We start from the raw sequence: 25,803 nt of genomic DNA, 5'->3' as shown, positions 1-25,803 counted from the left end.
TCATTAGCTTTTAAGCTGAGTGACTATTTATAATTTATTTTTATTAAGTAATAAATGAGCAACAAATAATACTTAACAAAAAGATATGAAATCCGAACAAAAACAGTTTCACTGTAAAAAATTGCGCCAAGTCCACGTTTATAAAACTCATCTCAATAACATTTGCACTTTACAAAAAAAAGAAGACTTCAATAGCTTTCATTCTCTACAAAAATATGTGAAATACAAAAAAATACCAAGAAACCGTCATAAAGATGAAAAAAAAAAAAAAAAATTGTTGAAAATTTAAAAATAAAAAAATAAAAATTTTATCGTACTTGGCGCGCGTCATTGAGTACCCCAAAATTTTTCGGAAGAATTTCAACCCGAGAAAAAAACCATTTTGCTTTAATATACAGTGAAAGCTGAAAAAGTTACCCAGGTTGTCTTTTTCGCTCTTGTTAGCGTTTTATGAAAAATTGAGAAAGAACTACGGTAATTTTCAACAGCTCTCACTATATACCTCTGGGCTATTATATGCCAAATCGACCACTTTTGCGTTCGAGCCCTTTAGATTCAGCTGAAACTTTATTATTCTTTTCTACCCTTTGAAAAACATCTTTGAGAATTTTTTCAAATGTTTTGAAGCCAACGTATACATACGTATCGACTCGTAAGTAGCTTGTATTTGTATAAGCGAACACGAGAGGGTGTTTAGTTCAAATCATAAAAGATGAGTGGGAAATGAAAAAAATTCAAATAACATACGTATGAGATGTCGATTTTACTTAACTTTTGTAAAACTTATTATGAAATAATAATTCATTAATTACATTTATGCATTTCATAGGTTGACCTACTTATAAATTTCTAAACATTGAAAGGATGTTCATTTATCCTGAAAAATTTGGGGTACTCAATGACGCGCGCCAAGTACGATAAAATTTTTATTTTTTTATTTTTAAATTTTCAACAATTTTTTTTTTTTTTTTCATCTTTATGACGGTTTCTTGGTATTTTTTTGTATTTCACATATTTTTGTAGAGAATGAAAGCTATTGAAGTCTTCTTTTTTTTGTAAAGTGCAAATGTTATTGAGATGAGTTTTATAAACGTGGACTTGGCGCAATTTTTTACAGTGAAACTGTTTTTGTTCGGATTCCACTATCACTAATACTTAGCATAATAAATAATGTTATATGTTACAATGAAAAATAGACCAGAGAACTTATAAATTATTCACAGTATTATTGCCTTTCTTTCCTGTGCCATAAATTTTCTGGCACAAAGCTTGGAACTTCCAAGTGGCCAGTTCAGGATCGTCCTGCTTCACCAAACTACGGTACTGCGAACGGATTTCAGACATTTTTCTAGAACAATCTAGTGGACTACGTTTCATAATTTCCGAAGCCTCCTTCCACAGATACGAGCGCACATATTTCGGATGTTTAAACTTATCAAGATTGCTCAAATACCACTCTAACAGCTGTTCTACATCTGTTTCGGACCAAGGACTCTCCGTATATTCTAAATTACTTTTCACTTCTATCTCTGTAACCAAATTAATTGCGATCTCTTTAGCGATTATCTCTTTTAAAATTTCAATGAACTGCGCGTTTTCCTCCGTTATGTAATCGTCATTGTATGCCTGTTTCAAATAATTTATCTTACTGATGATTTTCGGGACGGGTTCAGAAACGTGATTGGCCAATTCCGTCCATAGGAAGCGTTTATCGAATTTCGGATTTGAAAAATCTTCAATGTACTGCAAATAATAGTTCAACGCCTTCGTCACTTTGTCTGCCGGTATGGAGACGTCGTTGTAAACTCTATTCTTTACAAATTTCGGCTTCAATTTGATTAATTTCTCAAGTAGATCAGAGAGAGGATCTTTTGTCCTATCACTCTTGTTCTGCAGGTATCTATTCTTGAGTTTAGCCAGCATTTTCTTGCATATTATTGGACGTCGGACTAGCTTCTTGCCAATATCCCGCCACATATCTTTAGTATTGATCTCTTTTCCTTTGTTCGATCGGATATAATTTATGTACAATATTAGCAAACGCCTCTTGGACTTCTTCGTCCACTTCTTTATTGTTTTAGGCGTGTCTTGTATGGCTGGTTGTGAATCGGTGTCATCCAATATAGCTTGAATGTCTATGGCTATTGAAATCATTTCAGAGTTCTCTTGCGTTGGTTCAGTTACATCCATAGGTTCGGTAGTTTCTTGTTCTTGCATAATGTTTTCTTCTTCTTGGGCAATGTTTTCTTCTTCTTGAGAAATGTTTTCTTCTTCTTGGGCAATGTCTTCTTCTTCTTGGGCAATGCTTTCTTCTTCTTGTGCATTTTCACCGTTTTCAGAGTTTTCTTGTATCATCATTTGAGAACTTTCAATATCTGATATATCAGCTCCTTCAGGTAAGACTATGATACATTCGTAATCTTCGTCTGCAAATAATTTGAATATTAATTTGTATATGAGAATGTAATAATAACTCTCTAAAAAAAATATTATACTTCCCAATTTGGACAAAAACTCAAGATTTTTGAAGATATGAATTTACAATTATTTATTTTAAGGGTTATCGAATTTTCATAAAAAATATGCGTTTTCTTTTTATTGAAATATAATACAAATTGCACATGGAAATCATATCATAGCAATTTAATGAGCACAAAATTGTATATCTTATGACCTTAAATTATTATTTTTTTCTACATACCTTCATGGTTATCATCCACCTCCATTTCACCCTCGCGATTCGAATTATAAATATCTTCGAACATCTTAAAGTATTTCCATGAGATTTTCACATTGGGATTCCTGGAAATTTGGGTCTTGAGTTTCCTGTATGACTTTCTCAGTTCTAAGAATTTATCCCTACAAGAGTTTGTAGTCTTATCTATTTCTGCAGCAATGGGACGCCAATAACTAGCATCATCAATGTTATTGGTAATGTCATGGAAATTCTTCGAAAAGAAATTTATAAGCAATTTTATCTCTTTCGGTGACCAATCTTCGGTGTCCGAGTTGTTTTTGCCATTTTTTAGTTTAGTTTTCAAGGCTCTATAACCAAATACTTTCTTGCAAAGTGTGTAATATGGCCACATTATTGGCATTTCTGGCTTACATATTTCCCTTTGTACGTATGCTGTGTAAACTTGTTTTAGATTTCGGAATCTGTGTGCGCACTGTGTAGCAGTAATGCCGAGCCGTGGTGCCAGAACGTTCCATAAGCTGTTCTTGTTTTTATTCGTCGTCTTTTGAAATTTAATCTTGTTCTTGAGGTAGTATCCCAGAATCTTAAATGCTTTGGATTCTCCTAAATGTTTCGATTTTTTTGTATTAACTTCATCATTTGATTCATAATCGGTTCCGTTCGTGTCTTTTTCTAGGCTTGCTTGCTTTTTATCTGTAAAATTTATGTCAATAGAGACTTTAAATCATTTTTACATCACAAAAGCAAATAGAAATAAAGTGCGAGTCTAACTTTCTTTATTGAGATAAATCTACATTTTTACGTTTTCGTTAATTTTATAGCTGATCTGTGCGTAATTTCCTAAATGAGATCCTAAAAGTGGTCCTAAGTAATTTATATACAAAAAACTACCATTTGAAACATCAAAATTATGGTTCCTAACAACGAGAGTTTATGTGTGCAATTCAGCTTTTCGAGTATTCTTAAATCCTGTAACGGATACAAAATTTAAAATTAGCTAGCTAAACTATCTATTTCATAAATTAACACTGAACCAAAATCAAAATGAAGTGATTGTGGCCTAAAAGATAACACAATCGGTGTATAGTGCATAAAGAGATAAAACTTGTTGATACAAGTTCAGGAATAAGTTCTATCTCAAAAGTTGTATGAGTATGAGAACTGGTGGTATGCTGAGCCCATACGGGTAAGGACCGCTACCTTCCTATTCCTTACATTACAATTTAAAGGGTGGGACGGATACGATATAATGAATGCTTCAATTCGATGTTTGGAGATGAAATATGATCATCACCAAATAGCGGAACGTGAAGATGACTTCATGAAATAAATAAAAATGTGTTTCAAAAACACAATACACTAACCATAGCTTATATTATTATCAGTTTTCTCATAACCCTCCAGCAATTTAGTGTCCATTCCATAAGCAAAGATCCTATCAAACAGCTCTATATACCTCCAATCTATCTGCATATCTGGATTTTCTTTTTTATCTTCCAAAATAATTTTATACAAAGTCACAAGTTCTTGCCATTTTCTTTTAACACTACTCACTTTCCTTTTTAAGTTTTTAGCTATGACTCCGAAGCAAACAAAATGACATATTGGATCTTTGAATATCTCTGTATTGTCATATATGAATTGTACTATTTCATCAACCTCTTCTGACTTGTAAATCTCAAATGTGTCTGAATCGTTTTTGGTTTTTCTAATTTCACATTCAATATCTTTACATATAACATAGTCTAAAAGTATTTCTAGAGGTTTTCGACTGGATAGGTCATAGTTATTTTCATATTTTATGTAATGTTCCTTCTTGAGATCGAGAACTTTCTTTTTACATAGATCAGCTGGTTTGTCCAACAATCTGCTGATTTCGTTCCACAGAAAGCCTTTTGGTATCTTCGGATCTTGAAAATCATCAAAACAATCATATTGATGTTTTATCAAAACAACTTTCTCGGTTTCAAACCAAATGTTGTGATGTTGTGTTAATGTTTCATTACTTGTGTTTGAATCATCAGAAAATGGATATTTCCTACGAAATTCAATGTCGTCTTTAAATATTTTGTCATATAATGCCATATAGGGCCAATTGAATTCAACAATACCCTGCATTTTCTTCTCTAATAAACCAATGTAGTGCTGTTTGTAATTCATGAAACGTTTCTGCCAAAAAACTCCATCATCTTCACCTAATTGCATTGCTATATTGTCCCAAAGACTCCTAGTATAATGTTCTTGTTGAAACTGTTTTTTATATTTTAAATACAATTGTAGCATTTTTTCCACTTTCTGTTCAGGTTTGTTGGTGGTCAACTTTTTTAAAACTAGACTACTATCTTCAACCCGAGTTGGCTGTGGCCTAACCTTTTCTTCTTGACTTAATATTGAATGTATTTCTGGGTCATCACCAAATGCTTGATGACATAAATCTATGATTTCCATAGACATTCCTTGCTGAGTTCTTGTTCGGCACACTTGAACATAGGAATCTTTTAGAAACTTAAGCTTGCGGTCACATGATATCGGAGTCTTGTTGAAGATCATGGTCTTGCAAGCTATAGTCCAAAGATGGATCCTCTTTGTAGACCCTGTGACGAAAGCTTGCTTATTATCATTGTAGAAGACAAGAAGTCGATGAATTTCTTCATCCGTCCAGTTTTCTAATGGAAAAGTCAATTTGTTTGATTGACTTATTTCAAAAGGAGTTTCATCAAAATGAACTTCAGTGGTGTATGGGTTGATATTTTGTAAATCTATACCAGAATTTTCTATACTCTCAACTGTTGTTAGAATACTTTGTTCGGTGCCCCCGTTTTCTGCAAAATTAATAATATTTTAATTATCACATATCCTCAACAATTACAAATACAAGAACAATTTAAGAGTTTAATTATAAGCGTGAATCATAACGTAAAGGAATAAATAAATAGGCGAATACCAAGAATACTAGGTACACCATATTTTATAATTCCTTAGAATTGGTAGAACTGGTGGTAGGACCTTTGGTTCAACTTGTTACCACCGGCTAATGAAGATGAACTTCTCGACTACATTATTCTTATAACAGAATAATAATTGTCAACACAGAATTGTAATATGCTTAAGCTGTTCTGCTAAAACTTACCATCAACATAAAACAATAGTATTTCTCCATTGTTTTGTACTTCAGTCTTTATTACAACTTGCTCCATATTTTATCTGAAATTAAATTCGCATTTTGAAAATCAAAAAAGAGTTGTTCTATAGAGTTACTTATTAGCATAATTATTCATTTTATTATTTTTTGTGATCTTACAAAAACTTTATTATGGAATGGAATTCCAGTATGGAACCACAGCCACAAGGCATGAATAAGGTTACCCAAACCCTGAATACCAATAATCATGAAGTAAAGAACAATGATATTGCCTCCAACAGAATTTATCTATCCTCAGTAATACAGTACGTGGATCACCAACTACAGAGCTAGACAAAGATCCAATTTTGTTGGTTCTTTCATGCAGAGCAATGGATTAATATGATTTTTATAGTTGCTGGTTATGGGTCCAAATAAGTTTGAAAATGGTGACACACCTTGTTAATTTCAATGTGAACTAACTTAGTGCATTGCTTGGAGAGTTAAAAAAAGATTGAATTTATAAATCAAGATTTAGAAAATTGCAAAGCAACTTTAAGTAAGTAACTAAGGTAATAAAGTACGTTTATTTATTTGTTTTTTTTTTTAAATAATTAACTTTATGTAGACATCTTCAAAGTACATGAGTATTTTTATTTTTATTACCTTAAGTTACTGGGGTTGTAGGATGTCTACAAAGTACACGACTTTTAAAACGCTCTGACAATTTTGCTTTGCAAATTGTTAAAAAGAAAACTAAAAACTACAACATAAATGATCTATTGCTCGTGTTCATTTTTCATGTATAAAATTAAATTAAAATTACACATAAAAATTATAACTTTATCACTGGCATTTGTTTAGCATTTTTGCCCTATCATTGACTCTCGGCCGAAGCGTAAATCGAAATACCAATAACACATAACTCACTTACGAATTCAAAATATAAGGCAATCGATTATGTCAAATGACATTTGTAGTCTACAATTATTAATTTAGCATAGGTTTGTCTTGTTTAGAAACCACAACACATTTCAGATTCACTGTGACCGAGATGAGAATTATAAGCATTGAGAGCGCATTAATGCGCTAATTCCGCCATTTTGATTTTCGAACTCACCTTTTCAGCTAGCCGCTAAACTTAGGCATATCGTACACTGTCAGCTTCGCGGAGGCAATTTTTTTAACACTTTTATCAGTCGATAAATTAAAGGTATTATGAATGACAGATGTCAATTGTCAGATTGATGTTACAAAATTAGAAACAAATTGATCTTACCGTCAATTAAATATACACAATAAAAAAACGGCTGAGTATCTGAAAGATGTATTTGTTAAGAATGCTTTAGCCCTATGTTGTAAAGAAATTTGTAATATTTACAAAGACACAGTATTTTAAGAAACCGTTACGAAACACACAACTTCGCCGATACGCGATGCAGAAAATGCACCTTTGAGGAATTAATATCATGTCATGATGTAAGCGATAAAAAAAAAGTGGTCGTAAATTAAACTGTCCGTAAAAAAACTTTGAACCTGTTTTTCTCAGACTCTGTTGTGATGAAATTTGGTTGACCACACACTAAAAATATATAATCATAATATTCCGGACGGCCACCGCTCAGGTTTCGGCCACCACGTGTGATTTTTAGACTTCTTACTCGTTGAAACGTGGTGGCTCGAGTATTGCCGCAGTGGCTGTCGCGGAACGGGTGCTGGGATTGGTTCGAGGAAAATAACGAAGGCTTCAAGTATGGCGTTCACACGGTCCTCGTGGCTTGACCGGCGCAGGGCGTAGGAGCGAGTCTTTTCTTGTTCGGTTGGCGCTCTCCTCTTCTTCCGGAGAGGTCTTGACTCGTCGGCTCGCTGTCTCGAACTGAATTTGCAGCGAGGTAGGCCCCCTATTTATGGTCGCCCACGCGCACTCGTCCAGCGCTATTATGAGTCCGAGCACGGTGGGCGTCCATTGTTCTCTCGGCCGCCTCGCTCGCCTATTGTTTGCCTGGTCGCTCGCGACTTCTGCGGCATAGGTCGACGAATTGCAGTATTCGCCCCGTTGTACGCAGGTACTTCTCCCACTTGGAGAAGCGTCTTGGGTCCGGGATCGCTTCGCCGAGGCTCTCTCTGCTCACGGCGAGCGTTGCGCACTTCTCTTCACCCGTCTCTTCTGCCCTTCTTGCAGTCCGTTGTACGGGCCAATCATCCGGATGCCGTCTTAGGTATTCCGGGCCTATGAACCAGCGGTGGTTTCTTTCGAAGCCGACGGGTAGTTCTCTAGTGGCGTCGTCGGCGACATTTTCCTTCGTGGGGACCCAGCGCCATTCCTCCACAGTGCTGTTCTCTTCTATCGCTGCAATGCGGTGAGCGACGAACGGTCGATACGACCTCGACCCCGTTCGTAGCCAGGTCAATACGGTGGCGCTGTCTGTCCAGAACACTCTCGCGTCTGGTTTTCTATCGTGTTCCTCTGTGACAGCCGCGGCCATGCGGCTGCCCATCACGGCAGCTTGTAGCTCGAGGCGCGGTATCGAGGTGAGTTTCAAGGGCGCGACTCGGGCTTTGGCGAGTACGAGGGAGGTCCTGATCTCCCCGTCGGGCATTTCGGCGCGCCAGTATAACGCGGCGGCGTAGGCGGACTCACTGGCGTCTACGTATGTGTGGAGCTGGAGGTTGGCGGCGTCTGAGTAGCCGGGATAGCAGCGCGGCACTGAGACGCCGCGCAGGCGTCTTAAGTGGTCGATCCACTCTCTCCACATCGCGCAGAGGTCTTCATCGAGGGGGGAGTCCCACGCCGTCCCTCGGCGCCACGTCTCTTGCAGGATCTTCTTCGCTCCGACAGTGACTGGTGATGCGATGCCTTGGGGGTCGTAGACGGACATCATTATTCGCAGAGCCTGTCTCTTCGTAGGCGCGCTGCTCTCCAAGACTTCCTTTGGGATTCGCGCCATGTCCAGATTGAAGGCGAGGACGTCTTCAGCAGGTCTCCACACCAGGCCAAGTACTCGTTCTATTTCCGTTCCATCGGACAGCGTCACACTTGTAGGTGGGGCTTCGTCGGTCATGTGGCACCGTACCTCCTCGTTGTTCGAGGTCCATTTGCGTAACTCGAAATGGCCTTGCCGGTGTACTGCCCTCACCTCATTCGCGATCCTGATCGCGTCTTCGCTTGTCCGGTAGCTTCCCAGATAATCGTCCATATAGTGGTTGCGTACGATTGCGTCGGCGGCGTCCGGGTACTGCAGTCGGTACTTCTCCGCGTTGGCGTTCTTGACGTAGATGGCGGTCGCGGGTGAGCTTGTCGCGCCAAAGATTATAGATTTCATCCGGTACTCTGTAGGCTCCTGTGAAGGGTCCTCCCTCCACAAGTACCGGAGCGCGTCGCGGTCCTCGCTTCGAACGCCTATTTGCATGAACATCTCCGTGATGTCCGCTGAGACGGCGACGGCGTGCTGCCGGAAGCGCGTCATCACTCCGGGCAGCGACTGCAGCAGGTCCGGGCCGGTGAGCAGGAAGTCGTTAAGGCTCTTCCCTCTAGTCTTCGCAGCGGCGTCGTGCACGATGCGAATCTTGTCCGGCTTCATCGGATGTGTTACGCCGAAGTGTGGCAGGTACCAGGTTCGGTCCTTCGTCCCCGTCGACGGAGCTACTTCGGCGTATCCTTTCGCTACCAGTGCGTCCATTTGTTGCTTGTAGCGCTCTTTCAAATTTGGATCCTTCTCCAGTTTCTTCTCTACGGACGTCAGGCGATTCAGCGCGGCTTCAAAATTGTTGGGCATCTTCAGGCTCTCCTCACGCCACAGCAGTGCGGTCTCGTAGCGGCCGTCGGGTTGCTGTTGAGTGGTCTCTCGCAGGATCTTCAGCGCGCGCTCGTCTGGGTCGTTCTTCGGTGTCTTGGCGGCGACGGTGAGTCCCTCGATCGCGAAGTAGTGCCTGAGGGCTTCGTCCATGTTCGCGTCGGCCGTCGTCGCGTGTGCCACGAAGTTGACGCGCTGTCTCTTGCCTCCTGGGTGTGCTCCGTGCACGACCCACCCGAGCGGAGTACGAGACGCCACTGGCTGATCGCGTCGTCCCGTCCGCATCTCCTCCGTCACCAGCAGGTGCCAGTTGTCTTGGCCGATCAGTATCTTCGGCGAGGCGTAGCTCGTTTTGAAGTGATGGCGGAGGTCGGTGAGGTGATGGCACGACGCGAGGACTTCGACGTTCAGTCGCTGTGGTGTTAATTTTAAGCCGTTGACTGTCCGTAGATTCAGTTCTTGCGGTTCCCCCGTGCGTCCGCATAACTTCAGCGGGACGCGTCGTGAGCGTGTTGCGTCTATCTTGTTGTCTCCGATGGCAGTGATGAAGAGGGGTTCAATCGGTCCTTTGGCGCCGACTCGTCTCGCGAAGTCTTCGTCAATCAGCGAGATCGTTGACCCGTCGTCCAGCAGGGCCCACGTATCTGCCTCTCCCGCCGGTCCGATGACAGTAATCGGCGCCATCTTCAGGTAGGCTGTCGCACTGCTTGCGGCCCACGTCGAGGTGACCGCCTCTTCTTTTTCTTTCGGCTTCTGCCATGCTGGCTTCTTATGCAACAGCTCGTGGTGCGTGCGTTCACAGCTGTCGACGCCGCACTTCTTCTTTTTACATACGTGTCCCCGGGACCGGAACCGTAGGCACCGGAAACACAAATTTTCGCGCTTCGCCGTATCCCAGCGCTCGCTGACGGCTGCTCTCTTGAATTCGGGACAATCTTGTGGGATGTGCCCCGGCTTCTGACATGCTGCGCATTTCCTCTCTTCCTTTGCTTGCGTGGTGTGCGTGCTCTGAGGCGTGTTCACCATTTTCCGCCGACCGCTGGTGATCTCCACTCTCGTCTCTGGTTCCGGCTGTGCGTATGGGCTGCACAGGTCCGCCTCGCGTTGCAGGAAGCGCGACAGCTTGACGAGGTCCGGTTCTCCCGCCGGTTGAGTCGCTGAGAATTCGAACCAGCGGTGGCGTAGAGTGGACGGCAGCTTCTCCGATGTGATGTTAGTGAGCTCCGGGTTGTACATATAATGTACGCGGTCGAGGGCCCTCAGAGCGGCGACGACGTTGTTCACCTTATTCGCGAATACGCAGATGTCCCTCGGTGTGTCCGTGCAGCGTGGCAGCGCGCGCAGTCGTTCCAGCTCCGTTGCGGCGATTGCTTCTGGACGTCCGAAGCGCGATTCTAGAGTCCGCATGATCTCGGCGGGCTCGGTGTAATGCAGCAACAAGTTTTCGACCGCTTCTCTTGCTCTTCCTCTCAACGTACGCCGAAGTCTCGCAGTGTTCTCTGCGGCGCTGAAGCTGTCCGCTGATTCGGCGTAGGCGACCTTGAAGGAGAGCCATTCTTGGTGCGATCCACTGTACACTGGAAGCTCCCCGTAGTACCGATGCGATGGTCCGGGCCTGGCTTGGCGGGCGGCCGTCGCGATGGCAGCTGCTAGTTCGGCGATGTCGCTCTTCGGTGCGACAGGTACGGCAATCGGTGCCGCGGCAGGGGCCGGTAGCTTCAGCTGTTCTATTGGTGCGGGAAGTTCCAGTTGCGGTTGCTCGACGACAGACCCCGCTGTTCGGTCCCGTTGGCGACGCCGGCGAGTATTGCGTAGGCAATATATGGCGGGAGGGGGGCATCGCTTGTGAGCCCCGCGGCACTCCCGGACACTTTTCCACTTGGGAGGAGGGTGCCGCCATCGGTGGCGGTCCCTGCGTCACTCCCGAACGTGGCGCGGTTGACTGGGAGGAGGTTGCCGCCAACGGTGGCGGTCCCTGCGTCACTCCCGAACGCGGCGCGGCCGTCACAGCTCGTTGCTGTGCGTCTTGTGAAGTTGAGCCCGAGACAGCTTCGTTGCCGGGCCGGTCAAGGCGTGACGACCTCATCTTCTCGGACCGTGTGAGCACCATTTCTTCAATCTTCAATCTTCAATCTTCAATTTTCTTCGATCTTCCTCAAATGAATCCGGCTCTCGAAGGACCAATATTCCGGACGGCCACCGCTCAGGTTTCGGCCACCACGTGTGATTTTTAGACTTCTTACTCGTTGAAACGTGGTGGCTCGAGTATTGCCGCAGTGGCTGTCGCGGAACGGGTGCTGGGATTGGTTCGAGGAAAATAACGAAGGCTTCAAGTATGGCGTTCACACGGTCCTCGTGGCTTGACCGGCGCAGGGCGTAGGAGCGAGTCTTTTCTTGTTCGGTTGGCGCTCTCCTCTTCTTCCGGAGAGGTCTTGACTCGTCGGCTCGCTGTCTCGAACTGAATTTGCAGAAGAAGAAGAAGGGTCGTCGTACCCCCTTTCGGGGGCACGGAACGGGCCTCGGGGCAAACCCCACTGCCCGGAACGAAGCTCCGTGCCACACAGGGCAGGGGTGAAGTGGTTGCAAGATGGGATTGGGGGGGGCTGTTCGCAGCGTGCTCGGCACACTCGCATCGACAAAAAATATATACTTATATTTAATAACGATGGGCTTGATATTTGCTGGAGGAACGATGCCCGTGGACGACGCACCCCAGCGCCGGCTGCTGTCTTCTTTTTTTTTTTTTTTTTTTCCTCTAACTATGAACTATAAACTAACTACAAACTAAGTACTAACTAACTATACACTATATACAACAGAGCAGCAGTCAGCAACTAAACCATGCCGCGGCCCCACCTCTACAAGTCAGAGGGGGAGCCGCGGCACTAGTTTGGCGCTCACCCGCTAAGGGCTCCCCAGAAGGGGAAGACCGTCGCGGGGAGGGACCGACGTAAGTCACTCCCCTTAAGGGGGAGTGGTCCACCCAAACGGGCGGTAGAATGGGTCCCCATAGGGGGGGCACCCCAACAATGTGGGGGGAAATGAAGAGTGTGGACAGCTCAGTCCCATGGGGGCACTCATTATGAGCACTCCCATATCACTCCGGTTAAGCCGACTATCTTACCATAGCCGGGGGTTCTAGTAGCTCCCTTGGTAGCGCCCTACCATCAGGTGGTCTGGCGTGCAAGGGAGCTATATTGTGGAGATGCTCGTGGGGTCCACCGTCAGCCCGCTCGTACATATTACGAGCTAGCCTCCGAATGAACTCCTCGAGCGACTCCACATCTAGATCCCGGGCGATTACGTCATTTCTGACGTAACGCCCTGCTCCGACTATCGTGCGAAGAGCCAGATTCTGCTGGGCCTGTAACTTCACCCGCATGATCTGCGGGATGAGGTGATACCAGGCCGCAGCTGCGTACGTGATACGGGAACGAACATACGTCTTGTAAATGCCGAGTCTAGTCCTGGTCGGCAACCCGGAGGCCAACACCGGCCGGAGGAGAAACCTCGCATAGCGGGCGGCCGCCAACGCCGACTTGGCGTGGGCGGTCATTCTCAAACTCCGGTCGATATTGACTCCCAGGTATCGGACACTGGGCCTAAACTCGACATTGACTCCACGGAGACTGAGCTGTCCTGGGACGACTCTTGTGCGGACCGGACCGAAGAGGATAGCCGCGGTCTTCCCCACGTTGACCGCGACCCTCCATCGGTCCAGCCACTGGGGCAGTAGGTCCAACAGCCTCTGCATCCTCGAAATGGCCGCAGAGGGGAAATTAGAGGACGCGAAGTAGGCGCTGTCGTCGGCAAACAGCGCCAACTTCACGTCGGCTTCCCACGCTTGGAGGTTGCCCTCAAGCGTGGGAATGTCGTTGGTGTAGAGAGCGTAGAGGACTGGTGCCAGGACGCTTCCCTGGGGAACTCCGGCCGTGATTGGGCGCACCGACGACTTTGCGCCCTCGACCGCGACAAGGAAGGATCTTCCCTCCAGGTACGACCCCAGCAGTCGCACATAGGCGTGCTGGAGGTCCGTGTCCTGCAACAGCTTGTAGATCAGTCCCGCATGCCAGACACGGTCGAAGGCCTTCTCGATATCGAGAAAGATTGCGGCCGTGTACTGGCGCGCGTTGGACCGATCCGCCAAGTGGTGCATAACGCGGACCAATTGCAGCGTTGTCGAGTGACCGCTGCGAAACCCGAATTGCTCGGGTCTGAGAAGGATGTGCGGCGACACCCTTCTCAGCAGCAGCCGCTCGAACAACTTGCCCATATGCGACAGCAGAGTGATCGGACGATAGCTGGAGGGATTTCTCCTATCCTTGCCGGGTTTGGGCAGGGCAATAACCTTGCCCAATTTCCAATTTCCCGGGAAGTGTCCTGTGGACAGAATGGAATTGAACAGTCGTGTCATGAATGACACGACCGTTTCGGGGAAGTGGAAAAATGCGAGGGAGGGAATACCGTCCTCGCCCGGCGCCTTGCGCCTCTTCATCCGCTTGATGGAGAGGCGCAATTCACTGGGAGTGATGAAATCACCATCTCCCAACGGTGGCACCGGGGAGGAGAGTAGGCTTGCTACGCTCTCTTCCACCGATTGGTGGAATGCGGCCTCTGAGGGTGCAGAGTTATTTGGAGTGAACTGCCGCTCCAGCATTACGGCCAGGACATCGGCGCGGGCCTGAGCCGAGAAGCATCGGTTGCCCCTCTCGTCCACGAGTGGACAAGTCGGGGCAGGCCGATTTGAGAGCTGGCGGCAAAGTCGGCGGAGGGACACGGACGAGGGGTCCTCACGGGCCTCCTCGATCCGTTCCTCCCACGCATAGCCCCGATAGGAGCTAATCTTCGCCGCCAACTCCGCTTCCAGCTCATTAAGCTCGCGCTTGATCCTGGGACAACGAGTTGTCGCCCAGAGCCTCCTCAGGCCCCTCTTCCGGCGAATAATCGCTTTCAGATGGGCCGGGAGTATACCTCTGGGCCCGCCGCTGGGCACAAGAGTCGTCGCCTGGTCGATCGCTCCCCTGATGGAATCGACAAGGCGGACTGCCGCGTCGTCGACCCCCTCAGGGGTGTTGGGGTCCTGAATTGCGGGAAGGTCGACTAGGCGTCTCTTAAAGAGCTCCCAGTCGACGTTCGGTCGTAGGGGCGAGGTCGCAACCCGGGTGAGCCCCATTCCCAGTGTGACCAGGATAGGGAGATGGGGGGTACCCAGGTCGTACAGTGCCTCAATAGTTAAGGGGCACCGTAACCCCTTATGAACGCACACATCCAACACGTCGGGCTGGAGTTGCGCGGCGGTCGGAATGTGCGTGGGTTCGTCGGGGCCGACCACAGAGTAGTCGCCCCTATCGGCATCTTCTAACAGCCGCCTGCCCACTGCTGAGTTCAGTCGGGAGCCCCACGCGACGTGCTTCGCGTTGAGGTCCCCGACCAGCAGAGCTGGGCGGCTGTCGCAATTCAGGACCCGTCTTATGTCCCCGGGGTGAAAATCAGGCCCCGGGGGTCTATACGCGGCATAAACCCGCATATCTCCCCCCGAGGTGTGGATCCTCACACCGATCGACCTTGTCGATGTGAAGGCCAGCAAATCCAACTGATCATGCACCACGTCTCGCCTGACGAGCGCCGCAGTGCCCCTGAACGGCGTCCCGGCAGGACTCACCTCGTCACGTCGGTACATGAAGTAGTTTGGAATCCTGAACACATCCCGAGGACGTAGCTTGGTCTCCCCCAGGAGCACAACCTCGGGGTTGTACTCCCGGGCGAGAACCAAGAGATCGTTCTTGCGGGTTTTTACCCCGCCGGGGTTCCAATAAATGATGCGCAGTTCCTGGCTAGCCATTGAACTGCGCAATCATTCGGTAGAACCCCGACAAGAGAGCCCCGAAAGGGCTGGCTCCCAAGGCGATCTCACGGATCACTCCGGAGACCACCTCGGACAATTTCTCCCAGAGCGCGAGGAGCCATGCAGCAAAGCCGGCAGGTTGTGAGGCCTGCCGACCGCTGCGCTGCTCGCGCTGAGGGCGGGGAGGAAGAGGGGGCTGAGATGTATCCGGCTGGGTCTGAGGCAAAATTTCCCCAGGCTCAGGCAATGGATCGTTGGCTTGGTTCTCGATCGTTTGGGAAGGATTAATATCGACCTCCATAGTTGTAGTATTTGGTGCAAATGGTGCAGATAGAGGGGGGACTTCAGCTACAAGTAATTGTTTTTGGAGCTTTCTTCTTTCTTTTTTCTTCCTGTTCTTTAGTTTATTTTTTAGGGCCTTTTGGTTTTTATTTGCTGGCTGTGATAGACTGGCAGCGACAGTACTGCGGGGGACAGGTTGGGGTTTAGGACCCTGCCGCGGGGTATTGGCTTCTGCCATCAGCGTTGCCGCTGACGGCTTGGCCTCCACCACAACGGCTGGGTGGATGATCAAGGACTGGGGAGGGGGTTGGGGCTGGGAGGATTTCCCTTTCCCTTTCCCCTTCCCCTTAGGAGCTTGAGATGAGGACGGGAGTACCGGAGCCGGATGCAATTCGGCCCGTGGGGCCCGAGGTACCGGAGGGGGAATGGCGACTCCCATCATCCTTGCCCTTCTGCGAAAGACCGGGCACCGTCTGTCGACGGCAGTGTGGTCCCTTCCGCAGTTGGCGCAAGAAAACGGGCCATCCCTCGGCCTCGGGCAGTCCGCTACTACGTGCTCTTCAGCACATCTAACGCAGCGGACCGCGCGGTGGCAGTTGGAGGATGCGTGCCCAAAGGCCTGGCAACGATGACATTGCGCAGGCCCTCGACCTGTACGCCATCCCTCCACTGTCACCCCCGGCAAGTACAGCAGCTCTTCAACTGCGTACAAGCGGGCGAGGTCGTCCTTGGAGAGGTGGTCCAAGGCCACGAAAAACACGCAGCCTGGCCTACCCCTCCTGGCCTCGATACATCGGGCATGCCGGGCCGGGAAGCCCAGCTCTCTTAGGGCCTGGGTTACGTCGGCCGCATCGGTATCGACAGGGAGGCCCCGAACGACTACCTTCGAAGGAATGTCCTCCGCCAGGGCGTAACAGTACCATTTAATGGCAGTGTCCCTGGCAGAGACCTCCGATAGGTAGGCCTGGACCTCCCTGTACTCCTCGATCGACGACGGGAGAAATCGGAACCCGGCGCCGTAGGGTCGCGCCGAGGGAGCCCTGCCGAGCCGCTCCCTAATGGCCGCCATATGGCGAGGCCAATTAGGGAGGGCCTCCACTACAATTGGTGGGTGACGGCGTAAGTCCACCTTTTTTTTTTTTTTTTTTTTTTTTTTTTTTTTTTTTTTTAAGTAAGTAAGTAAGTAAGTAAGTCGTAAGGCGTAAGTCCACCTGGGCACGACCCCTCGACCTCGGGGGAGGGGCAACTTGGGCTTGAATAGAGGGCCGTTTGGGGCCGGATGATTGGGATGCAGCCATTGCTGCATAGGATGTGGATGGTTTTGGTTGGGAGTGTTGTGATTGAGCAGCGTTATATGGATGGGAATGGGTAGCCTCAAGGTCCACGTACCTCGTTGATTCGAGGTTGCCTGCCGTGCTGCTTAGGGCAGGGGTACCTCGAGGCCGGACCGCTGGTATGGGAGATATGGGAGGTGAGGGGGAACGAGGGGGGGTTCTCAATTGCCTTTGGGCTTCCGCCGCCCTGGCAAGAACCCTTGGTTTAGGTATCGGTTTGGCAGGAGGGGAGGGAGAAGGGCTGCCACTGGGTAAGGGAGAAGAGGATGATGATGTGGCAGGGGAGGAGTACTCGTCGCTGCCACTCTCTTCCTTGGACCGTGGTGACGGTCCAATCCTAGGGCGCTTATCACCCGCCCCAGATGAACCCTGGTCCGACCCGGACCTGGCCTTCCTCCGAGGCCGAGGTATCCCCGAGCGATCTGCCGGAATTGGAAAGGAACTTTCCCCCGACCCGATCCTCGGAGACCCCCGGGCCTCCGAAGAAGGTCCAGGCCTATTTGCCGGATCAGGGTCCATACGACCTGAGACAGGAATGAATGAAGGGCGGTGGGCAAAAATGACTGCCGCCGCTTTACGTCCCTTTCGGGATGGGCCGGGAGTGCTGATTATGGGCGGAGACGAAGCCCCACCAGGCATGATTTGGCTATCCTGTCTGGTCACGCGGTCATCAGTGCTCTCACTGGAAGGCCAGCCGTTGGATGAGTTATGTTGACCTATGTCACAAGGCCCTATCACCTTCCCGACGTAAGGTTGCAAATGGTGAGAGAAAAAGGAAGAAAATTTTACTAGTTAATGTAATAGCATAAAGTAAATTTAATAAAGTAAGGGAAAATATTTATATCAAATACTCTAATGTGAAGTGGGATTAAGCCGCCTTCTACTATCTAAATGAAAAATCTAATCTAAGTTTATAAGCTAAATAGACGAACACAACTTAAGACACAAGAATGGCCGCGCCTGCCGGCTCCAGGAGCGTGCTATTGTACCAAAGTTTATACTAGTAACTGTAATATGTATTTATAGATCTAACTATCTTCAGAATTAACTGGAAACTATCAAAAAAAGGAATAATTAAATAAATTAATACTAACCGCCTATCTAATTATAATAGCAACGGAATTATTTGAAAAATGATATTAATTATAATAAGTAGCAATAATAAAACCTAGAAATCTACAATTTAAGTACATTAAGAAAACAAGAAACAAAAAGTTCAATAAAGAGTAACAGTGGCAACAATAAGGGCACGGAAGGGGGCCGGGGTCCGATCCCTCAGTCCGATGGCTCACAGGGCCGAAGACCCCCGATTCAAGATCTCAAAACGAGTTTTGAGATCAATAAACCGAGAGGACCACAGCCGAGGGGACCACAGACATCAGAATCACACCACCAACTTCATTAACCGGCACTGGGCCTCGCCAACTGTTCTAAATTATAACTAAATATGTAAATCTAATAAAATAATATTATACAGAACTACTTACCAAAAACAACACGACTGGAACCTAGAAAGCATGCAACCGTCGGTGATTCTACAAATAATAAGGGAATGCAATAGGGACAACTTATGACAGGTGGTCGGTATGCCAGATTATACTAATTTATGAAGTAAAATTAAAATTATTTGGTAAACAAAAAATATAACATCAAATGTGGGTAGAATTGAAAAAAAAAGGTATAAGTACGCTATGTAATTAAATTTTGTTTGAGCAATTGCTCCTATTAGCTATCAGATAAGGAAACTATTATATGTATTATAAGGAAATTAACTAATCTATTGTATTAATTGTATATAAATGGACGAATAATTTAAGATTAATAAACAAAAGCGAATTAAATCAATCAATATACAGTATGAATATAGAAATTTACTAGGACAACAATCAAATAATGAATTAAACTAAACTAAAACTAACCCACCTGTAAGGGCTCCGATGCCGCAACCCTGTGAAAGGATTGGCCTGTCGGGTGTTAGTAGCAGCCCCTCCTAACCCCGAAGGGTAGGGGAGGACTGGGAATAGACACGGGCGGCCAGACTCGATGGCGCTCACGAAAACCGATTTTTATCACTAGATAAAATGGCTTCGCAGCTTTCACAGGCTGATCTACACCTACCCGCAATTAACCAATGTTAAGGAATAGATGGTGTCGATCACTTACCTGTTCCCGGGTCCTTCGTCTCACTGTTCGGGGCGTTTCCGCTCCGAGACAGCAACTCCAGATGAAACACGCACACACTTGGGCACACACAATTGTACAGCACTAACAATAGGGGCCACTTAGCCTGGTGTCCCGGGCCTGAATTTGCAGCGAGGTAGGCCCCCTATTTATGGTCGCCCACGCGCACTCGTCCAGCGCTATTATGAGTCCGAGCACGGTGGGCGTCCATTGTTCTCTCGGCCGCCTCGCTCGCCTATTGTTTGCCTGGTCGCTCCATTAGCGCTCGCCCGTATTGTGACTCGCTCCTGCGTTCCCACGCCAAATTAAAGACCACGAGGACCAATCTTTATTTACAAACAAAATACAATATTACAAATTACTTATTTCTATTTACATTTAACGTTCTCTATTTATGTTAACCTATTTTTAACATATTATCTATTTATTTGTTACGGACATTTCTATTTTTCTACAGCCAACCTATGACTATATTTTCTATTTTAACTATTAAATCTCGCTGTACTTTGCGAACATATCTCTATTTAACTATTTATCTATTACTATATTTTCTATCTATTTTAGACTATCAATGTTCGTCGCGAACAATATCTATTAAGCTGCATTTATTTATGTCCGTCGCGAACACATAAGCTCTTCGAAAATAAAGTGCGGATTTATGGTCGTTCTCGTCGAACCCGTCGCTTGCGACGAAGGGCTCGGCGAGTAAATCAACCCACAGACACAGCCCAATAAGTTTCTCGCCGAATTTTCTCAGTGGGTCGCGTTTCCGATCCGGTGATAGATTCTGCGAAGCACTGCTCTTGCTAGAGCTAGTGTTAGCAACGATGTCAGGTTTGAGCCCAGTGAGCTCACCTCCTAGTTCGGTGAATCTAGAATATTAACGTAGAGAATTGTCCAAATCACGAAAAAAATAGTAGTCCGTTGTAGCAAGGTCTGGCGAATACGGCGAGTAACGAATGATTTCTAATTGCAGTTCCTGTCGAGTTAAAACATCATTGGTTAAAACAGTTTCTCGTGCTGTATGAGGTCTCGCGTTATCATGGAGCAATAATGGTGAAGATCGATTCATGAATCGGGGCTGTACCGTTTAAAAAAGTTTCAAAAATCTCAAACCATGAAGGTTCTTTGTCAATTCGAAGTACCTATTACAATAAAAGAGCAATTTGATTCTTTTAACCCCTATTATTTTTGTCATTTGCAAATAACAAAACACTTTTGAATACGATGAAAACAAACTTTATTCACATTTAAACAGCACAAATAAACATTATTCAGTCAAAAAATTGTATGGATAAATTAAATATTAAATAATATGTACCTACATAAAACATAACATTGTTACAAAATATATTCTATGATATTATTAAGCATAATACTGGTAAACTTCTCTATTGTATAGAGATTTTGAAAATTATCTTATAATACTGAACATTAATTTAAAAAAATACATTTCATATTTTAAGACCCAAGTTGTACCGTTAAAATTAATGTGTATATTTGTATTCCATTAGCTATTTATAATGTATTACACTTGGAAATGAAAAATTAAATGTAATATGTAAGGTCATTGAGTGTTATTTTAGAAATCAACTTATTATTTTATGCAATTATAGATTATAGCAGTTACCAAAGAAAACTACGCTGGATAATAATTGATTTCAAATAACCACAACATCTATATAAATTTAAACATTCACAAGCAATAATCTTTAAACAAATATACAGCTAACATTATGCACTAAATACGATAATATGTACCTACTGTACTATATAATTTCCTTAAGTGGTAGGTACTATAGCAAAGTAGTGTTTACTTTAAAAGTTTATATTAAGTAATGCAGGGACATGAATGTGATGAATTACGAGTTTTTATTGGGATATATGAACAAGGGAATTGTGGACACCAAATTTATTGTCACTTTTAAGTCTGTTAGCCTATGAAGAATTGAATGAAGCTATTAAAAAGATACAGCTTACTTCGAATAAGTTTTAAATTAAAACTCATACGATTATGTAAAACTTTAAAGTAAAGCAACATTTAGATAAACGACGATTTGAAAATATGTAAACGTCTAGAACAATTCTTAAATATTGTATTCAGCAATTTTTTTACTTGTAGGATAAAGGTAAACTTTAAGAAAAATATTATTTGTATCAGAGCTTATTTAAAAAAACCAATTCATTGATTAGCTTGCTGGTCCCTTAATGCATTCTAGTTTACTACATATAAATTATTAATTTTAAAAACTTATATTTGATCTTCGCAATCCATAAATTAAAATCTACATGATCCACATTAAGCAAATACCGACAAAAACACCCTTACATCGATTAATGCATAGTCTTAAAATCAAATGTAAATAAATTTAAAATGACCAGCACTTTGTCAATGATTTAAAACACACGTTTTAAACATACATTGACGACCTTTAAAAATAATGGCACTAAAACTAAATCGAACTAAATTAAGTACACAATAACTAGCGTACGTTTAACTACATACTACGGTTGAAATTTATAAGAAATAAAAACAGCATTAACCTCAATAAAATTTACTAAATGACAATTAAATAACCGGCCCTTGAATTTCTGGAGTTAATCATGAATTAAGTATCTTGGCACATCAATGGACTCTTGAACATTAATATTAATTTTGTGATTTAAATTATGTGAAATTCGACTAATCTACTTAACAATATTTTTAAAGCAAACTTGGGCGACTATCTTTCACAAAAATAAAGTATATATTTAATTCCCTCGGCCAATATTAATTGTACTTTAAATTTACAATTGCAATTAATGCTATAAAGTTTGTAACGTGAAAACTCTGCACAAAACAGTGCAGCAGATGGCGATTGTGGTAGCTGTCATTTGTTGATTTGCATCTATAACATCTAACCAACATCACGTTTATATTTTTCAATTACATACATAGTTACGATACAATGCGTTACTTGCGTCTTAAACAATAAATAATGATAATATAATCACTGGTAAGTTCTAATAATACGCAAATCACATACAATTGTGTCAACATTGTTCATCCTTATTCGGGAATTGTATTAACAAATTCTTATATCTATTAGTATTAATAGGACATATATACGCTTGATACATTAGTTGAAAGGCATAAAATATAAGTTTGAATGTAACATACACTTTAGCAAATTAATCAATTCACTATACTGAACTTAAATAGAAGAAAATATGTACTTAACTTCTATGAACAAAAGCAAATGTTGCAATCCAATACAATTAATTTTATATTCGAATACTTTCAAGTTTTCGTCGTTGACAAATATATTATACCAAAGTGCACACATTCCGTCTGTATCAATACACTGATTATTTTTTAAACGAGTGCTATGCGAAATCGACTTCGTGTACATCAAGAAACAAACCGGTTATGTACCAGTCGTAGTGTGTACATACGGCCTAATTTTCTATTCAATTCTGTCAACGCAACCAGCACTCTGCTAAAATGGCGCTATGATCGATATACATAGAACTGTCAAACAAGCTCAAAACTAAACCGATTTTAAATTAATTACCAAACTTCACATTTATGTGTTGGATTCATTTTCGAACCAATTGGACAGTGAAATTCGTCGGAGAACTCCTTTAGGTTTGCTATTGGTCCTATAACTCGATATTTGGCAACTGTATGATCGTCCTTCTCAATTTGCATTTTCGTTGATTCTTTAGTCATTGCCGAGCACCATACCTGAAAATTATTAAAATAGCGTCATTTGTAAACTAAACGTTATGGTTATAAATATCTGAACCCTTACACACTTTTCTGTTTTCTTTTAACGTTATATGTAATTACGTCACACTTTTCGAATTTGTACTTGAATATAATTTATCACACCTAATATTCTAAAAGATTCTAAAAATCAAAATATTGCATAAAAACCGTTGGTTAGGCATGATCGTTTTTTTTTATTGTTTAAATGGGTAGACGAGCTACAGCCCACCTGGTGTTAAGTGGTTTCTGGAGCCCATAGACATCTATAACGTAAATGCGCCACCCACCTTGAGATATAACTTCTAAGGTCTCAAGTATAGTTACAACGAATTCATTCTATTAGGAATAATCTTCGAAACCGAAGCTGGCGACATAGGTACTTTACGACGAGTCGCTGCTAGAATTGTAGTCATCGGTAACGACTCAAGAACAAATCGACTACCTACTCATTATCAAATCGAGCCCGATTTACTTTAGTATACCTACGTAAAAAAAATGTTTATATGCGTAGTTTATTTAAAGTAGTCTATGTATTAAACTTAGTACATAAAAAAGTACACAACGAATAATTCATCCACGAGACCATTTCCTTCTTATCGCATTATAAACAAAATAAAAACAGTAATAATCTCGACAAAGTAATAAATTTAATATTTCATAATGTTGCAATATTTTAATAAAAAATTACCTGTGCAAAAGAAATAAAGAAAAGTTGTCTATCGTTGTATTTCAGTCCCGGCAGTGTTAGGTTAACTGATGCTTTCTTGGTGTAGTCCAGATATGCGTGGAAAGACGCTTTGAGGCCACCGTTGTCGGCTATGTTCTCCCCTGTAAGAAAAAAGTATTTATTCTTTGTTCATTGTTGTGAAACGTTGAAATCATAACTAACCACTGAAGTATGAAACCTAGGTCTATGTAACTAACTGACCATTTGATATTGACACTTTTGAATTTTTTCCCGAGTTTTTTTTTCCTCGTCTAATCGTTGGTAGGCTAAGGGGCTATTCCGATTACGCGCGGATTTGAAATGGCGACCCACTGAGAAGATCCAAAGAGAAACTCAGTGGGCGGAGTCTGTAGGTTAGATTACACATCGAACCGTTTTTCGACGTGTTCGGCTAGAACGGTTACATACCAGCCTTTGGAATGACTAAAAATTGGAAAGAATTGTAATTGGAAAGAATTGGAAAGAATTGTAATTGGAAAGAATTACAGAGCATAATGCGACTCAGTGACGCACAATGCCGAATTATGCTGAAACTTAGTTGAGCATTATGCCGCATAATGCACTCTTGTGCTGTAATTGGAAAACTACCAGAGAGTAGATCTGAAGGATCCAAACTGACGTGCTTAAGGCGACGGCCATTTTATGTCGTTCGTCTATCTGTTTTTTTTTTTTATTCCTACCTAAGGGGACATCCATAAAGTACGTCACACGTTAATGGGGAGGGGGGGTATCACCGAAGTGTGACATCGTGTGACAAGGGGCATGGGGGGGTCAATACTTTTGTGACGTCACATGTTAAAATTTAAAATACTAAAACGCAAAGTTTGTATGTGAATTAAAAATTTTAAAAATTTACAAACTTGATCTATATTTATTAATAATTTTTTGATATATATTTATTGATCTATATTTATTAATAATTTAGCGAAAATTCGTCCTCAAAGAATTGCGGCTAGACGTGCCCGAGAAATTCTCTGTTTAATGAATGATGACGATGCTTTATGGATGGAAGAGAATGATGTCGACACTAAGGATGTTCCTCAAATTCAGAACGAAAATGAAGTGCCTGATTTACCAGTAATAGCTGATATAAAAGAGTGGATCCAAAGTCCATGGACACTCGATAATTAAGTTTTTTATCTTTAATTAATATAATTAATCGTTTATTATTTTCTAACTAGTCGTTTGTTTTTTCGGTTTTATGAAATGTTGGACTTTATGTTGATTTTATTAGATTATTATTTAATAAAAATAAGTAAAAAATGAAAATAGCTGTTTTCTCTCGATTATTTTTAAATACATACATAAATTTAAAAAATGTGTGACGTCACATCAGGAGGGGGGGGTTATAAAAATGTGACAACCTGTGACAAGGAGGGGGGGAGGGGTTCAAAAGTCCTAAAATTCGTGTGACGTACTTTATGGATGGCCCCTAAGCTGGTAGCCTTGAGAGGCTATTCCAGCGTAACCCTAACTAGTAGGTGAGCTCACGGGGCTCAAACCTGATGACGTTGCTAACACGAACCCTAGCAAGAGCCGTGCTTCGCAGAATCTACCACCGGATCGGAAACGCGACCCACTGAGTAGATCCGGCGAGAAACTCAGTGGGCTGTGTCTGAGAGTTAATTTACTCGTCGAGCCCTTCGTCGCAAGCGACGGGTTCGACGAGGACGGTGACCGGTGCTTGAAGTACCTAAAAGCACCGTTAGTGGATCGGGAGGATCCGAGATGACGTGTTTTGGGCGACGTCGACTGCTTTCCATTCTGTCCGCAGGATCGGGAATGAGTCTATCTGTCAAAATGTTGATTAAAATAGACTTCTTTCATAGTCTCAAAAAATATTTAATCTCGTTTTATGTATGTACATTTTTTATAATTTAAATAAACATCAAACAATAAAGACCACAGTTTATTGTTTCATTTTAATAATTTAATCAATACTTTCTTAATTAAAAAAAAAAAGTTTTTTTATCATTTATATGCAATCTATACACATTAGAAATTGTGATATTTATTATAACCACGAACCACGTCATATAACTTTTCTAGTGACGTCTTTATATAATTTAT

At 43.6% G+C, this 25,803-nt stretch overlaps 3 protein-coding genes across 7 annotated transcripts in view; all 3 read right to left on the bottom strand.

The window, feature by feature from the left end:
- Positions 1-746: 746 nt before the first annotated feature.
- LOC114239573 (uncharacterized) lies at positions 747-6,942 on the bottom strand. 3 transcript variants are annotated; one of them, XM_028169834.2, is made up of 5 exons: positions 6,754-6,942; positions 5,829-5,902; positions 4,063-5,520; positions 2,702-3,391; positions 747-2,426 (listed from the first exon to the last, which is right to left on the bottom strand). In XM_028169834.2, the coding sequence occupies exons 2-5, from the start codon at positions 5,893-5,895 to the stop codon at positions 1,207-1,209; spliced, it is 3,435 nt and encodes a 1,144-aa protein (XP_028025635.2). In that variant the 5' UTR covers positions 5,896-5,902; positions 6,754-6,942; the 3' UTR covers positions 747-1,206. The 3 variants fall into 3 exon arrangements, with proteins under 3 accessions (XP_028025635.2, XP_028025636.2, XP_028025634.2); XM_028169835.2 differs by having other exon boundaries at positions 6,750-6,941; XM_028169833.2 differs by having other exon boundaries at positions 6,486-6,791.
- Positions 6,943-7,810: 868 nt separating this feature from the next.
- LOC149499473 (uncharacterized) lies at positions 7,811-16,809 on the bottom strand. The gene is made up of 2 exons (XM_089739752.1): positions 15,924-16,809; positions 7,811-11,340 (listed from the first exon to the last, which is right to left on the bottom strand). Exons 1-2 carry the CDS (start codon positions 16,807-16,809, stop codon positions 7,811-7,813), a joined length of 4,416 nt encoding a protein of 1,471 aa, XP_089595878.1.
- Positions 16,810-20,471: 3,662 nt separating this feature from the next.
- The window catches only part of Nep3 (M13 family metallopeptidase neprilysin 3), a 62,038-nt gene continuing 56,706 nt past the window's right edge, over positions 20,472-25,803 (bottom strand). For all 3 annotated transcript variants that reach the window (XM_089739828.1, XM_089739827.1, XM_089739829.1), the window contains 2 exons: positions 23,695-23,834; positions 20,472-22,982 (listed from right to left, as the gene is read on the bottom strand). In XM_089739828.1, coding sequence (XP_089595954.1) covers positions 22,806-22,982; positions 23,695-23,834 — 317 coding nt within the window. In that variant the 3' untranslated portion in view covers positions 20,472-22,805. The remainder of the gene's footprint in view (positions 22,983-23,694; positions 23,835-25,803) is intronic.

This window comes from Bombyx mandarina, chromosome A1 (genome assembly GCF_030267445.1).
Source record: "Bombyx mandarina strain Sakado chromosome A1, ASM3026744v2".
Taxonomy (NCBI): domain Eukaryota; kingdom Metazoa; phylum Arthropoda; class Insecta; order Lepidoptera; family Bombycidae; genus Bombyx; species Bombyx mandarina.
The sequence above is the reverse complement of the archived record's forward strand: the minus strand, read 5'-3'. Positions and strand labels throughout refer to the sequence as shown.

What these genes read in the sequence shown, in the direction of transcription:
- LOC114239573 (XM_028169834.2), bottom strand. Translation starts at nt 5,895, where the DNA reads ATGGAGCAAGTTGTAATAAAGACTGAAGTACAAAACAATGGAGAAATA. An exon ending in ACTATTGTTTTATGTTGATG is followed by an intron (nt 5,521 to 5,828) that starts GTAAGTTTTAGC and finishes TTAATTTTGCAG; the next exon opens with AAAACGGGGGCACCGAACAA. An exon ending in TGATAATAATATAAGCTATG is followed by an intron (nt 3,392 to 4,062) that starts GTTAGTGTATTG and finishes TAAATTTTACAG; the next exon opens with ATAAAAAGCAAGCAAGCCTA.
- LOC149499473 (XM_089739752.1), bottom strand. Translation starts at nt 16,809, where the DNA reads ATGGCGGCCATTAGGGAGCGGCTCGGCAGGGCTCCCTCGGCGCGACCC. An exon ending in ACCCCAACCTGTCCCCCGCA is followed by an intron (nt 11,341 to 15,923) that starts GTACTGTCGCTG and finishes CCGCACCAATAG; the next exon opens with AACAGCTGAAGCTACCGGCC.